The sequence below is a fragment of the Squalius cephalus genome, assembly GCF_949319135.1.
Source record: "Squalius cephalus genome assembly, chromosome: 15".
NCBI classification, from domain to species: Eukaryota; Metazoa; Chordata; class Actinopteri; order Cypriniformes; family Leuciscidae; genus Squalius; species Squalius cephalus.
The window spans coordinates 12,349,630-12,365,524 of NC_137136.1; the positions used below are offsets into that span (position 1 = coordinate 12,349,630).

Sequence of the window (15,895 nt, forward strand, 5' to 3'; positions counted from 1 at the left end):
TAGGACTTTATTAAAATGTATTTATTTTGTTCCAAAGCAGAAAGCCATAAGTGGACATTCTGTCATTAGTTACTCACATTCATGTATTTCCAAACACTTGATATGCAACACAAACCTATGCAATTTCATTCCAAATTATTTGCAAGAAAAACCAGAATCAATTCAAATGATGACTTATCACAGATCTTTTATTTGTCAAAAAAGAAAAAAAGTTGGAGTTAAAAAACAGACTGAAGGATAGAGGGAGAGTCTGGTATATCTGCTGCAGGTCAGTCACATTACATTAAACAGAGAGAGAGAGAGAGAGAGAGAGAGAGAGAGAGAGAGAGAGATCGATCGCATCAGCCAAGCTTTTTTACAGCGGTAGTTTGACATTTCCCACAAATTCTTAGAGATTAAACTTCCTTAGAATGCATCTAGATATGCATGTTTGGAGTTGGGCCATCAGTAACAGTTCAGCAATAAAAATGAGTTAAATGTGGATAGACCATGGCACCCAAGCAGTTTAAAGGGGAAAAAAAGATTCAAAAGTGGAAGGAGGAAATTTCAAAGTAAACGAAGGTGGCTGGTTCTATAGTAACCAGCTGCTGAGGGGTGGCTAGAACCATCTATAATGTTCTTCAAGACACATCTGAAAATAAAGACACCATAATCAGCATTTGGACCAACTGAAATCAGCTATATTATTTTAACTGCAACACACAAATCATTTATGACAGAATGTTAATTGCTTGCTTATAGAGGAAGTTAATATACTTACAGCTTGCAGGCCTGGCGCCATATCTTCGCATAATCTGATCCTGTGTGAATTTCACGAAGGACTCATATTGTTCTTAAGGGGAAAAGGAAGAGAAACGGCATGTTAAAAAAACAATTCAGCCATAAACATAAGAGTGGTGAAACCAGAAAACATGACAATGTAGCAATTTTACAAATAAATGAATTAATCTTGATACTAATCAAAGAAATAGACCTTATATAGCCCCCCCACATGGCTGCATGCTTTTTTTCTCTGGCGCATATACACTTAAAGAACTGGTGTGTTTTTTATCCTAATGAGAAAGGCATGAACGCGATAAAGCTAACACCCCACTGTGTGGAATCTGCAATTTGTTGTACCTGCAAGCTTTGTGTTCAGTATCTGTTCGTACTCTTCACGCATCTTCTCCTCGTGATCTTTGATAAGGCGCTCGCACAAATAGCCAACCTGCCTCAGCGTGAACAGAGGCTGATCCTTCTTCAATGATGAGGCACCTAAAAACACACAACTCTGAATATCCATCCTTGATCATGTCACTTTACATTCAATTTGCAAAATATCTATAGGAATCGATAAGGAGGATCGGAATAGTTCAAATTCAAATGATACCCAATCCTACTCACTTAGGCTGCATTTATTTAATCAAAAGTATAGTAAAAACAGCATACTGTGTACAATTCAAAATACCTTCACCAGAATAAAATACATTTTTAAATATATTACAATAAAGATTCGGTCTTCAGTGTCACATGATCCTCTAGAAATGATTCTAATATGCTAATTTGGTTCTTAAACATTTATAATCATTATCAATGCTGAAAACAGTGCTGCTGAATATTTTTTGTGGAAACAATGATTTTTTGATTTTTTTTTTTTTTTAATATTCTTTTAAGAATATAAAGTCCAAAAGAAAAGCATTTATTTGGAAAAGAATCTTGTGTAACAAATGTCTTAGCTGCCACTCCAAGTAGCAGCCGCCAAGTCAAGCACTTTTTACAACTTACAATTTCCATTTGAATTTAGATAGTCTTTTTAGAATTTAGTGTTGATTTTAAAGTGCACACATGAACGTTTTCATTCAATCTGCTTATGCTCCAGTGACAGGTATGTTTAGAGGGTGAGGTTAGGGGTGGTCCTTCATACTTTTTTTTTAATAATCATACGAATTAATCTGAAATTGCCACCTCGTAACAGTTAAATTCTCCAGTGAGATCAAGTTGAAATTTCACCAAACAAATTCACTGTTTTGAGAGGTTTCCTCTCATTGCTTTATACCACACACTCTATGGTCACCGTCTCATGGGCTCTCATCTTCATGACAAATCACAACGTTTGCTTTTCAAGACTGTTTGCATATGGTCAAATTGTGCTTAAAATCTATAAACCAATTTTGCTCTGTCACTTTTGCATTTTCTGCTCATTCAAACTCGCCGGCATCAAGAATCAAAAAGTATTCAACATTACTGACGACAAACTCGACACACTGCATCTTCACAACGCACATTTGAAATTAAAGCCAGGAGCCCAATCCTGTTCCTGGAGAGATTCTGTCCAGCAAAAAGCAGCTCCAACCCTAATCAAATACACCTAAAGATATTCAAGAACACTTAATTACAGACAGGTGTGCTGGAACTCTGTGGGAAGGCAGACATCCAGGAACAGGATTAGACATCCCTGGTCTAAAAAAAGGTTGATAAATGGTTTAAGAATCTCAACGGACATGGTTTTCAGTGAACTAACCTGTGGGAGAGCTGGGGGAGGTAAGGGCGGGACTGGAGCTCTGGATATCAGTGGAGCTGCAGGGTTCAGTCTGGTTGAAGGCCCCTTCTAACTGCCGTCGCCTCTGATAGCGGCTGTACTCCTGACGAATGTTCTGGAAGATCTGTTCTGTTGGGGTCAAAGGAAGACAAATCGAGAGGAAGATGTTAATTCAGCTTACATAATTAAAAAAAAAAAAAGATTTCCCCTAGGGGTCAAATATTCAATCTAATTATTATTTGAAAAATAAAAATGCTATTCAAATTGCGTTACATGTTGCTTTGCTGGCCGTAAATGCAGTGAAATCCTAAGCACGCAAACTAAAACTCAGTTATAACTGAATGCACTAGGTGGAGCTTGTTAACAAGTTGATTGTATTTGATCACAGAGTACCGTCATCTGCCTCTAAGCACAGCGAAGTTTGGAATTACTTTGATCAAAACATTTTTACTAAATGACCTTACAAAACTTTTGGGTCAAATGGATCAACATGTGGAAACATTGTCAGGTGAAACAGTTATCATTAGGGCGGTCACATAAATTAAATTTGGCTGAAAATCAATAGCGATTATGCAGATTGATTGTCTGTTTTAGGGCTTTGTCATGCATTTGTGTGCTTCGTTCCTTAAAGGGCACCTATTATGACTCTTTTCACAAGATGTAAAATAAGTCTCTGATGTCCCCAGAGTATGTATGTGAAGTTTTAGCTCAAAATACCCAACAGATCATTTTTTACAGCATGTTTAAATTGTAATTTTTTGGGGCTCAGAAAAACGTGCTGTTTTAGTGTGTGCTCTTTAAATGCAAATTAACTGCTGCTGCACGGCACAGGGGGCGGAGCCTCAGGAGCTCGCGCTCAGAGTCAGGACAATCTCATCTGATAATATCAGAACAGAAACTCAGTTGCGGTGTTCATTTCGACTCGGAGTCGGACAATAATGCCCACAGAGCCAGAGAATATATGCTGTATGGACATAGAACAGGTATAGTTTAGTTTAATTATGGTTATAACTTATTTGTCATCTGCTTTTATCCACTAATACAAGCCTGCTGTAGCAAAACCCGTCCGAATGACCAAAATATACTGACGAGTTCAGTGAAGTTTATTGTACATCACACAAAAGATGAGCGTTAGTTTTACTCCAGAGAATCTCTGTAAGAGCTGAATAAACATAGTATAAGAAGTGCGCATTAAAGTCTTATCCATAAACTCTCTCTCTCTCTTTTTATTTTTTATTTATTTTATTTATACACAAACATATATTAGGGGGTGTAACGGTTCTCTGTAAAAAATAAATAAATAAATAAATAAATAAAAATTAATTCAAACATACCGTTCTCCACGCACTAGCACAGGGGTTCATCTTAATCTGACGACGTATCTATAATATGTTTTATTGAAAACGCGTAAAACAGTTTTATGCTAATGCATGTTTCTGTCGATGGATACACATTCTGGGTTCACAATACATTACAACAATGATAAAAAGAATTTTTTAAAAAGTGGACAAAACAGTTACTCTTTGTAAACGTTGTTCAATGCGAGTGCCGTATGCTCGAATATGCCCAGTCATTTACGCCCTCATCTCCAGGGTGTTGATAGCACGCAAGCACACCAAAGTTTTGCCAAAGCAAACTTTTCGGGGAAATTTATCTCCATGAACACCTTAAAACTACCAATTGGTCCGTGGCAATTATGTAATTGGTAAGTGTAGTCTGGGAAATCTTATTGGTGGAAGACTTATTCTGTTCAGCACATCAAGGTCAGAAATGAGTAAAAACCATGAACACTGGAGAGCTTAAATGGAGTAGAAATTAAATTGTAATTCTAATTGAAAGTGACCCTGACAATGTTTTTCTCTCTTTAACCCTTTAGAACCTGAAGCTAAAATACTTGTTTTGCACATATTTTGATTTTTTGACTGTTACATTCTAAAACAATATGCTATCTTCATGTGCAAGGTGTCATCATTTTCAGAAAAAAATAGCTTTTCAACAAATTACAGTTATTGACCATCAACAAATTACAGTTATTGATATACTTTGTGTGGTTTGTAAATATAATTTAAATAGACACACAAAAAAAATACATTTACAGATTTTTTTTATTTAGAAAAAAAGAGAACAATCACGAACGAAAGAAACAAATACTTTAAAGTTGAAAAATTAAGTATAATACATATATACACAAGTCTTTTTTGTGACATTGGGTTGCACAGTTTTCATTTAAGACATACACGCACACATAGGCATGCACATATACACATGCGCACACCACATGCTAAGATACGTGAGAGTAACGGCCATCCGCCTCCTAAGTTTCATTAAAAATCATCCCAATCCCCTCTTCTGCTGTCTACCACTTCTTTCGCCATGTATTTGTTTGTTTCTTTTATTATTTTATGCAATCCAAAACACTCTAACCTGCCACGCTTCGTATCTCTCTGTTCAAATCCCTCCTTCCCGCTCTGCCACAAAGCTGCTGTCATTTGCTAATGGAAAGCATGAACTTCCCGTAATAAACTGTATATTGCCGAAAAGCGCATGTTGTCTACTGTCAGGGGCAACTGAATTTGAATGGTTTTGATAGTGCAAACGGTTGAAGAGTTACGGTAAAATGAACACAGCTTGCTGGTATGTGTCGGCGACGACACAGCCGGTTTAAAAGGGTTAATACTGTAAAGGTGCTTGCATTAAAGAAATATATTATATGAAGTGCTATATAAATAAACGTGATTTGATTTAAGTGCAGAATTGCCGAGCTTGTGCAAACATGTCCACATTGCCATTATCAGATGCTTTCTTTACCCCGGTTTTCACACTGCTGTAATTTTTGTAGTGTTAATTTTGTTATTGAGAGGAAAGCATGCAGCACATTTACATATTCATCTAAAAGTCGCTCTCAGCAGCACGGGAGGTGTCGGGATGTTCCGTAATAGAGCACCTCTGCTCAAGTACTTGAACTTCTTTTTGCTCCCCAAGCAAAGGGCAAAAAAAAAATAACTTTGCCGCGAGAATATTGGGGCCTATTTTCAATCATCTTAAATGAGGAAGAAAAACAACAACAATCAACGTCTTAACTTCAGCAGGCGCACACAATACACAGAGGATATCCTGCTTCCAGTATGGGTCCCATGACGAATAGTGTGAAGAAATAAGTTTCACTTCAGTTTTACAATCAGCCACAATGGTACACTGACAACGTCACTAACACACGCTACATTAGGGGGGAAATGGGATGCAGGTTAGTTTCATTTGGCTTTGTGGAGGGTCAGGCTTATTTCTGGTAACCGAATCTGGGTGACGGGACTGCAATGCGGAGGGCAAAGCAAAGCAACCAGGAGCCTCCAGAGTCCCTTTATAGAAAAACTGGGTTGAGTTTAGTCCCCTGTCCAAATCTTTAACACCAGCAGATGACTCAAAACTGATTAGAAACCTGCATGACTTCCATGAGCCAAACTCTTTAAAATAATCTTCTATAATCATCTTAATTCATCACAAAAATTAGTATTTGGAGGTTGATCGTCTCAGCTTCCTGAATGTATGTCATTCAAAGCTTCAAGAGTGGACAAACACAAGGGCACATCTATCTGCTGCACCTGCATCACTTATCTTGGGTGTGGAGCTCAGTTTCCCTCTTCAACAAACTAAAGGACGAAAAAAAAGGGTCAAAACCACAGACTGTAAAAAATATGGACGTAGTGTTTATGACATCACCCGTAGGTTTCTGAAGAGCATTTTTAAGAAGTGGGCGGAGTCAGCCGTCGCCATCTTGGCAGTGCGATACCGCGTGTCACTCCTGGATAACCGAAAATGGCCAAAGAGGCGGGACGTGGGTGGAGCTGAGGTGCCTGGTTGCTGAAAACACGCCCGCCTAGCTCGGCGTGATCAAGTTAGCTCAGTACTGTCGCAAGGGCTGTGCCAAGTGTACAGGACCTCGCGCTAAAGTGACAGCTGACTTGATGTAAAGCCAATAGTTAAAGTTAATGTTTTTGCCCTTCGAAATATTATAATAGTTAAACGACATCGCTAAAAGTGAGACTGTATCGTGATGCTGTATTATTCTGCTAGTTAAAAATGTATTATGCAGTAACTTACAATATTGCTCTGAGCATGTGACAGTGATTCATGCGCATACATGTCAGGCAGCATCGCACGTCAGGTTCGTAGAGAGCTTTATTCAGTACATTTTAAATTCTGGTTTTGGCCGCCTCTCAAATGGGTCAAACCATAGATATTACCTAAGAAGTTCAAGTAAATGCGCTAGAAATCCATGCTCATTTAAGGATGCGCATTTATTGCATGGACTGAGAAATTTCATCTGATGGTACATAAGCATATATAAATCTATCTGTTCCGTAAGAGCAGTGGTACCGCAGAACGAGTGTAGTCTCTATATCTATAGACGTTTATAAATATAAAAACTCCAGAAAAAAATGAAATTGTCAGACATCCATGAGTGCATGTTCACATAGAAATCCAACTGAAATACAGCGCTGTTTTTCTCTCGATACTCGTTAAACGATGGAATCCAAAGGCGTGGGCGAAGAATGGGTGTATTAAATTGAATGAAATAATTCAGAAAAAAAAAAAGTACAAACACGATAGATGCCAAGTTCAGCTGTTGAAATAAGCTGAGGTGACATGACAGCTAACAGCAGACAAACTGCTAGCAGTGGCAGCAGCGGCAATCCACCCGTCACTCAAGTGGCCACGCCCTTAATTATACAGAACTTATACAGAAAAGGCTTAATATAATTTAAACAGATGAGTTATAAAACAAATTCACCCCCCTCACAGTTTTCAAGAAGGGCAAAATTAGCTATATAGACCAAAACCAATTTTTGTATCAGACGGTAAAAAAAAAATTATGAAATTTTGGAATTAAAAAAATTTAAAAATATGGAATTGACTCCCTTTTGGAGCCTGAGCGGCCAGTCGATGAATTGCAGTTTAAGTCACTTCCGTATTGGCTTCAAGAGAGAGACTGGAAGGTTGCTGAAGGGGTAGAAGTGTGAATCTTCACTTACCTCATGATTCAATTACGATTTAGAGGGTAACGATTCAATTTTAAAACAATTCTCGATGCATCTTCAATTCTTTTATTAACAATTAATCAATACAATACTGTTATTTTATCTTTTTTATTACAAATAAGAACAAATATGCAAATAACAAACAGTAGAACAAATACAATTTAGGGCTTTTCACACTGAGCTTAACCCCGGGTTATCGTTGTTCTAAACACTGCTCTTAACCCCAGGTAAAAGAACGTTTCACATGCCATTGTCAAACTTGAACAGTGTGAAACGATGCGGTGTTAGAATGTGATGACTATATGAGGCACGCTATTGGTTGTCATTGCTAAGCATATTTACGTGCTTTGGACAGTATGAATGTAACAATTTATCGTGTCAACATATCGCAATACAAAAATGCAACAATTTATATTGTGGATAGTTCACCCAAAATTGTGTGAGAAGTTTACAGCGTTGTTTCAGTCAGCACGAGTAACATTGAGATCTTTTTTGTTACTTATTACTCTTAAAGTGCGGGACATGCTTGATGTTAAAACGTTATTTTCTCATTCATGCATGTTCTTTTCATAGAAACCGCAAGTGCAAGTGCTTTCCTTTGCTTTGCTTATGAAGGAAATAAGCATCTTTATAAATATAGCTTATAATAAGAGTACATTATTTACAATAAACGGTATGATATGCATATTAAATTAGATTTTCTAAAAATCGATTCTTTTGTTTTTATGCATCAATGCGGAATCGTTCACATCAGCATTGTGATGCATCTTAGAAACAAATACATTTCACAGCTTTATCAAGGGGTGGCATCTATCTTGATGCTAATGCATTCCAGCGAAGCAGGCAGTGTGGCTACAACCTAACAGTGCCTAAGCTGCATTGTAAACACAGGAAGTCTCCTCTGCAGTCTCATCTGATTGGTTTTTATTTGTATAAACACACAGCTTTGCATGGCCAATAAAGAGGTGTTATTGGGAAGCACAACCAAACCCAGTGTTCACTCTAGAAATGAGTATACCGGAACCAAAGACTCACTATTGAGTTGTAAAAGTCCTGTAATAAAGTTTTGTAACAATAGAGCAGGAGTGTCCAATTCCTGATCCTGGAGGCCCACTGTCCTGTAGAATTTAGCTCCAACCCAAATTAAACACACCTGAAACAGTTAATCAAGGTATAACTAGGCATACAAGAAACTTCCAGGCAGGTTTGAGGCAAACTCTGCAGGACAGTGGCCCTCCAGGACAGATTTTGGAAACCCCTACAATAGAGGTACTAACATGTTGACAACAATGTTGCTAATCTAGATTAAAAGGTTTCAGTCCAAAACAGACTAAACAAAATTAGCCGGACTTAATGGGACAGTTTTCACAAAAATGAAAATGCTTTATTTACTCATCCTCATGTTGTTACAAACCTGTATGTATGATTTTCTTCAGTGAAACAAGACAATATTTTGAAAAATGTCTCCAATGGAGTCTAATGCTATTTTGTAGCCATTCATTGCATGAGCAAAAGCAGTTCTTTCCTTGTGTCCTACAGACTAGGGCTGTAACAACTAATCAAAATCGCTAATCGCAACTCCGCACTATGCACTGAAAAACATCTGCCAGTTTTTACAGCAGTGACAAAACATCTGGAAAATAGCGTAGGACTGCTGTGGGAAAAGTGCATGACCCAAGTTGATCTAAAAATGAGAATGTGTCAGATTACGCGCTTCAAACAAAAAGCATATTTTAACACGGCTTGCCCTGTCATGTGCTTTGATGGATGTGCGTGCTGTTTAATGTGTTTGAGATGCGTTTCCCTCAATGCATAACTTATTGTATCTGATATCTTAATGGGTTATTTCACACTTCCTAATGGTTTAGTTCACAATTATCCGTTAATGTTAGAAAATAAATGCTTGTCCTGACAGGACAGCAAGACTTCACAGCCTTTAGCGAACAAGGCAGGCAGAAGGAGTACAATAATTCTGACGTTAGATGTTAAAAGCAACATACAACAACAATTTCATAATTTCATAAAATATTTCATTAATCATGGATTCTTCCATTAAATTAACGAAGTAATGGTCTAATCTGTGATGTTATAACTAATAATTGTTAGCTGAAGCCCTACTGCAGAATAAAGTCAAAAAGGTTTTGAATAAAACAAGAGTGAGAAAAATAAGAAATTTAATTTGTGTGCACTAACTCATTAAGTTCAGATCACACAATAATCCGTTTTAGAAACAGATAGAGAAAGACACACAAACTTAGTCAATGGGCAACGCCAAACCCCTTGAATGACAGGTAAATCCCTCCGCCTGTATCAAATGCTGCCAAATGCTGAGACTAGGTCCAACAGGTTACTTAGCAACTGTAACCTTATATGGTCAAACCAAACAATCAATCACAGTGGCTTCCTGAGAGAGGATGGGGAGCGATTCAAGGCCCAAAAGCACAGACCCAGGATAAATCAAATACAATGGAGGTGTGGGATGAACTGGACTGGGGGAGGGGAGTGTAAGTGGGTGTAGAGTTGAGGCGTCTTATTCACTAGCCTACACTGTCGAGGCTTTGAGGAGGGAATTTAAAAAACCCAAACTGGCAGGAAGTGCCCTCAAGCTAGGAGCTCAAGCCCAGGGTGCGTTCCTGCAGGGAGCTTGATTCGCTTTGTTTAGGATTTGGTGCATTACAGACGTTAATTATTCTGAAGCAAAAAGCTTTTGTGTTTGAATGATAGATGAGTTATCACAGCACAAACAGGGTCAAGCAACTTCAGACATAGCTTGAAATATCAGACGCTGGCTCGTAATAAGAAACTATGAGCTGCTGATAGTGCTGACGGACTTATGAAGATTCTATTCAAAATCAAATGTGCCCATCTAGAGACAAAAACCTAAATCAGGATGATAAAGAGGGTTGTTCTATGAAAGCAAAAGGGGCATTTGGTTTTACAAAGGCAAGACTACTAAACACCAAATTGGACTTTAAGGCCAGTCACACTCCATCCTTGCCATTTTAACAAGGGAACTGATGGGCAGGCTTGGAAACAAAGAACAAGCCCCAAAAACAAAAAACAAAACCCAATGATTTTAGTGATGTTTGTCTAGCTAGTGTCATGCAAAATCCTAACCCTCCTAGGACACCGAAGCAATTCCATTGGCTGAAAGAACATAAAATGTCTACTCTATATGGTGCCTGATTAGAAATCCTACAAAATGTACTTTGTCATTTAACTCTAAAATTATGTCACAATTCACTTAATATAAACATAGTTAAAGACAATCATTTCTTGTTCTGTTTTTTTTTTTTTTCTTCAGTTAGCTCACGTTTGTTTAAACAAATGATTATTTTATTTTGTTTGTAAACCACTACTCGGTTATCAGCATATTTGCCAGCTAACTTGGCAAATGATACTACCCCATTAAACTGCTAGCTTAGCATAGTCACACACAGGTCACTATATTACCACCAGTTAATTGTACCATTTTGATTACCTAGAAAAAGATATGAGGCATTATAAATGGCGACCTCTTGGGGTCCGAGGGGGAACCAGCAAAAACACTTATGCATCATTCAGAGTGATAAGTGAATTAGTCACCATTATGGAATAGTGCAATTTATTATAAATGACTTATCTGTGCACTTTTTTTTTATTCATGTGCCCGCATAAGAGTTTGATTGCTGGAACAATCGGTTATCTGCAAAAATACTTACTGAATTTTCTCAGGTTGCATCCATTACTAGAGCAGTACGATAGCAGCCAAATGTTTAATGTCATGATCGTTACAATCTATTTGCATTAGTTTATATCCAGCTGGTCACTTTTATGCATTCGTTAGCCAGCAAAGTTGCACATTTAAAGCTAATGAAGTGAGAAAGCAAACTGTATGGCCATGCAGGTCATTTCAGTTCTTTATCAACAACACTAATACATATTTTGTTATTTTGATTAGATAATTAAAATAGAAGCATATAACATGTGAGAGGTCATATACATGCGTGTCTAATTTCAATGCAATGGCCTTTATATTTGGATATGGTGTCAATGCCTGACCATCTTTAAGCATGTCTTTTCAGATTTATATGAAATGGTAACACTTTACAATAAGATTCCATTTCTAACAGTAGTTAGAAGTATTGTTCCTTGTTAGACTTAATTTCAACAATCACTAATACATTTAAAAATTGTAAAGTTGTATCTGTTAACTTAAGATAATGTACTATAAACTAACATGAATAATCAAGGTATGATATTTAATATTTATACATTTCATTAAAAACGTAGTAAACTTTTAAAACTCGTTTGATTAATAAGTTATCAGCCAGGGGTGTGTTTCCCAAAGCCAACTATGGTCACAAGTTCCGTCGTTACCAATAGAGTTCAATGGAAATTGCAATCATAGTTGGCCAACAATGCTTTTGGGAAATGCACCCCAGTGCGGTCCAACCTAGTAATTATCGTTATCAGTTATCTGTAAAATTCAATATTGGTCGACCTCCACTCATAATCTTTAATCACAATAACTTCCCCTCCCACTTGCAATGACATCTTATCTCTGATAACGTGTTTACAATAGTAAAAAACAAACCTCTGATCCAATCAATTCCAGATGAACAAAAATCAAGTCCCACCCTACATTATTTTTCTTGTTCGAGAAGCAGTTTTACTTGAATATGTCACAATAGGGAATAACAGTAGGGCTGCACCCTAATAGTCGACTAGACGTTAGTCATCAAGAAGCTTAGTTGACCAAATTTTAATTAGTCGTTTAGTCGCAGAAAAATAAAAAAATAAAAATAAAAACCTCTACAGGAATTGGTAAATTCACGCAGTCCGATGGATAGATCGTAATTATGGTCCTGTCCCAAATGACACACTTCATGCACTTGGATGCCGCATACTTGTGTCCGATAAGTCTACAGGTCTGAAATTTCAGTCTGCGATTTCAGGTTTCAGAAGGGTGCTCACGAGCGCCCCCCTTTGCATTCGAAATGCGCCTTCGATGCACGCTTTTGCAGAGCCCGCACTGAAGCGAGCTCCGCAGTAGACTTCTTCCCGACAGTCAAAGCTGCGTTACGTCACGAAAGTGCGGACTCATAGGAAGACCATGAGTGTTTAGGGTGCCATTTGAGACAGGGCCTATGTCAGGCAGGAAATGTTCACCTTTCATTCATCGACATCAAACATGGCTTATCTGAAACATGCTAGTAGTAGCTTAACATTAGCTACTTTACATGGCCACTCTCTCATTAATTAGAACCTAAATAAATGTGGGCTTTTATGAGGCGCATATCCAAGTGATCGTGCGGAAGCTAAATAAGAACAGCACTTCCTGCATGACATGTTTACTTAACATGCATTTCTCTATATGAGAGTCTGCGTCATCAACTTCACAGTTGCTGCCCAAAGGGACTTAGTGTTTTAGTCTACCTCTAATGTAGAACAATGTAACATAGAATATCATCTCAACCCTGAAACTCAAATCATTATAAACGTGCAACTAGTCGACTAATGCCTTAAATGAACGACTAGGCTATTAGTTGACTAGAAAAATCTTTAATCAGTGGCAGAACTATATAAAGGACCACTGCAACTTCCATTTAATGCCACCTGTAATGCCTGTTCTGTTAATAATATGCTTTTCACTGGAAAAAGTCAAACAATATTTTCATGTTTTCTGCATTCACTATGCATTTCAAACAACACTACAAGAGTACAAGATGAGAACCAGTTCTGGATTCTTCCCCCTGCTATTCACTGTCGCTTGGTGAATTTGTGAGTGCTACCAAGTTGTAGTTCTATGTAAGAATAGTGCGAAGGAAAATAGATTAATAGAGATCTGTAAAAAAAAAAAAAATTTGCACTGACAGCATAAAACCGTTGGTCTGAACAGATATTAATAGCACTGAATTTTCATCTTGGTGTTACCAGGCCTTTAATCTGAATCACCAAATATATCATCCAAAGTACTACAACGATGGTTAATGGAATTGGAATCATTAAAAATCAGAAACTAAATCAGTGTTCTTATTATTATAAATCCTACTAATGAGGATGCAAACTCAGTGTCTATAATTAAGAAATAAACGATGATGGCAAAGTGATAGGTTGCTCTGAACTTTACTTTTGTAATTTGTCACTCCTAGTTTCCCCCTTTATTCAATGTGGCGTCTTTGATTTTTTTTTTTTTTTTTTTTTTTTTTTACACTTGTGATAAAAGCTGTAACGTTAGCCGTTTTACAAGCTCTAAACAGCAGGATTTGGGCTGGTTCGCCAAGGGGTCCACAAATTTCGGATAAAAGCAGTGCAAGTACACAGACAGACTAACGTTACATTAAATACGCACGCCTTTAACGAAATGATCAATGTTAAATATCAAATTACTGGAAGTTTGTTTGACGCGGAAACATTTAGCCTGGGTTATTTTATGTATATATGCACACATAATATGAACACTTGTGTTTTTAAATAATATTGTTAAATCAAAAAGTAATAACGCCAATCCACCCTTGCGCACATACCCACCTTTCCTCTTTGTTTGGACATACTGGTTCGATCCTGCTGGTAAACTATAACTGGCTGAACGCAGAGATAAATGTTCGCCGTCCAGACCAGAGCCAGGCGTTTGTAGAAAAACATTGTCATGTGTATTGTTTTCGGTTGTAATGGTCGATGGCTATGTGTGTGTTCACACTAAGCCATGGGAGTTAAATGAAGCTCTGTGTCAGCTAGTCTGTATTAGCGGCCGCTTTCAGCCTAGCTAGTCGAGCTCAAAACAGCTATTCATCCAAACTGCATAATTACCGGTAACTACAGCCCATACCAACTACCCACCACAACCATACCATCCATTAACAAACGGCATTACACATTCAAATCGTTACTCAAAGCAGACTGGTGGGGGGGATTAAATTAACGGACTGTCGAAATTCAAAAATCCACTAGCTGGTTAGCTGAGATTAAACAACCCCCATTCCCCTCCTCCATGTCAAACAAACCAACGTTAAATGGCGAGAAGCATGCATTTTTCTCACCTGGAGTTAGCCTGTGTTCTCCACCCATTGACTGGGGCGACATCGAGTGTGCCGGGCTCTCTGTTGACGGGCGAAGACCGCATCTCTGCGGGGAAGGAGTAGTCGGAGTCCCCGGTAGAGGATTGCACCTCCTTCGCTTGGGGGACTGCGGGCTGAGAAGGGCCTCAAACTCCATAGATCGCTTCAACGTCGCGCCACAAGCCATGATCGCTGATTTAATGCGACAATAAACAACAGCGGTAAAATAGCACTTTTTTTGATAATAAAATGCTCAGATTTCCTTTTCTAATTCGACTTTTTCAGGGGGTTTTATTGAGCTTCGCACGACATCGGCGGCCCCCCCTCTGTTCGCACACCGGTTTAAACACCAAGTGCCAGATTTGTAGCAAAAATGCTAAAACGACACAGCCAAGGACTGTACCATTCACGGAGAGGGGGGCGAATGTTATAAACAAGTTTATTTTTTCTCACATAAAGTTCTATCATAACTTATCTTGTTTACTAAGCAACAAAAACATTCACGTGGTTTAAAATGTATTGCACAAATATAAGATATATGTTAATTTCTTTTTTACTTTATAAGTAAATCTACTACAGTGGTAATCGTCCCAACCCGTGAGTTGTGGATTATGTTAATGCCCTCTTTCAACATAGTTTCCAGTGATGTGCTGCTCCAAATCAAAACGAATATTAATAATGAAAGTGATAGTTATACTTACTCGGGTTTATGCTTGCTATTGTTTAGCTTTTCCTGTATAAACAGGCCTCTTGCACCGACTTTTATGTGGATGCTGTTTGCATAGAAAAGAACAGCTTTTATGTACTTAATATTTTAATGTCATATTTAGTATTTTAAGAATTACGATTATTATCTATCTCCCTTATGAATATAATAAATAGGTAAATATATCAAATGAATACATTATGTACAATATTTGCATAATATTATTAATGTATAATATTTGCTCTTTTTTCGTCAATATTTGTTTTTCTAATTTAAACAGTGTCTTTATATGCTCACTGAACTCTTTCAGTTTATTTTGGGTTAGTTATTGGATTAGTATTTGGATTTCATTCTAAGAAAAAAAAACCTTTTCAACCTTTCCACTCCTCCAACAGCTTAATCCTTATTGGTGCCTTACAATCATATGACTCTGATCAATATTTATTGAGTTTATTTGGCCAAAGACCATATTTCTGGAGGATTTGCATGTTGGTGTTTGTTTGTGTTTGCCATCAAAGTAGTCTTTCAAATCATGAGGGAATAATTTCCTCACTGTCTCTCTGAACACAGTGTGAGGTATTTGAATATTACATAC

General features: G+C 37.6%; 1 protein-coding gene across 1 annotated transcript; it reads right to left on the bottom strand.

Moving 5' to 3' along the window:
• Positions 1 to 405: 405 nt before the first annotated feature.
• On the bottom strand, positions 406 to 14,948 carry akirin1 (akirin 1). The gene is made up of 5 exons (XM_079895207.1): positions 14,577 to 14,948; positions 2,501 to 2,647; positions 1,120 to 1,254; positions 761 to 832; positions 406 to 631 (listed from the first exon to the last, which is right to left on the bottom strand). The coding sequence occupies exons 1-5, from the start codon at positions 14,779 to 14,781 to the stop codon at positions 621 to 623; spliced, it is 570 nt and encodes a 189-aa protein (XP_079751333.1). The 5' UTR covers positions 14,782 to 14,948; the 3' UTR covers positions 406 to 620.
• Between the last annotated feature and the right edge of the window lie 947 nt (positions 14,949 to 15,895).

Coding starts and splice junctions, on each gene's coding strand:
- akirin1 (XM_079895207.1), bottom strand. CDS start 14,781: ATGGCTTGTGGCGCGACGTTGAAGCGATCTATGGAGTTTGAGGCCCTT. Junction 2,648..14,576: donor AGAACACAGGCTAACTCCAG/GTGAGAAAAATG, acceptor TGACCCCAACAG/AACAGATCTTCCAGAACATT. Junction 1,255..2,500: donor CTCCCCCAGCTCTCCCACAG/GTTAGTTCACTG, acceptor GTGTGTTTTTAG/GTGCCTCATCATTGAAGAAG.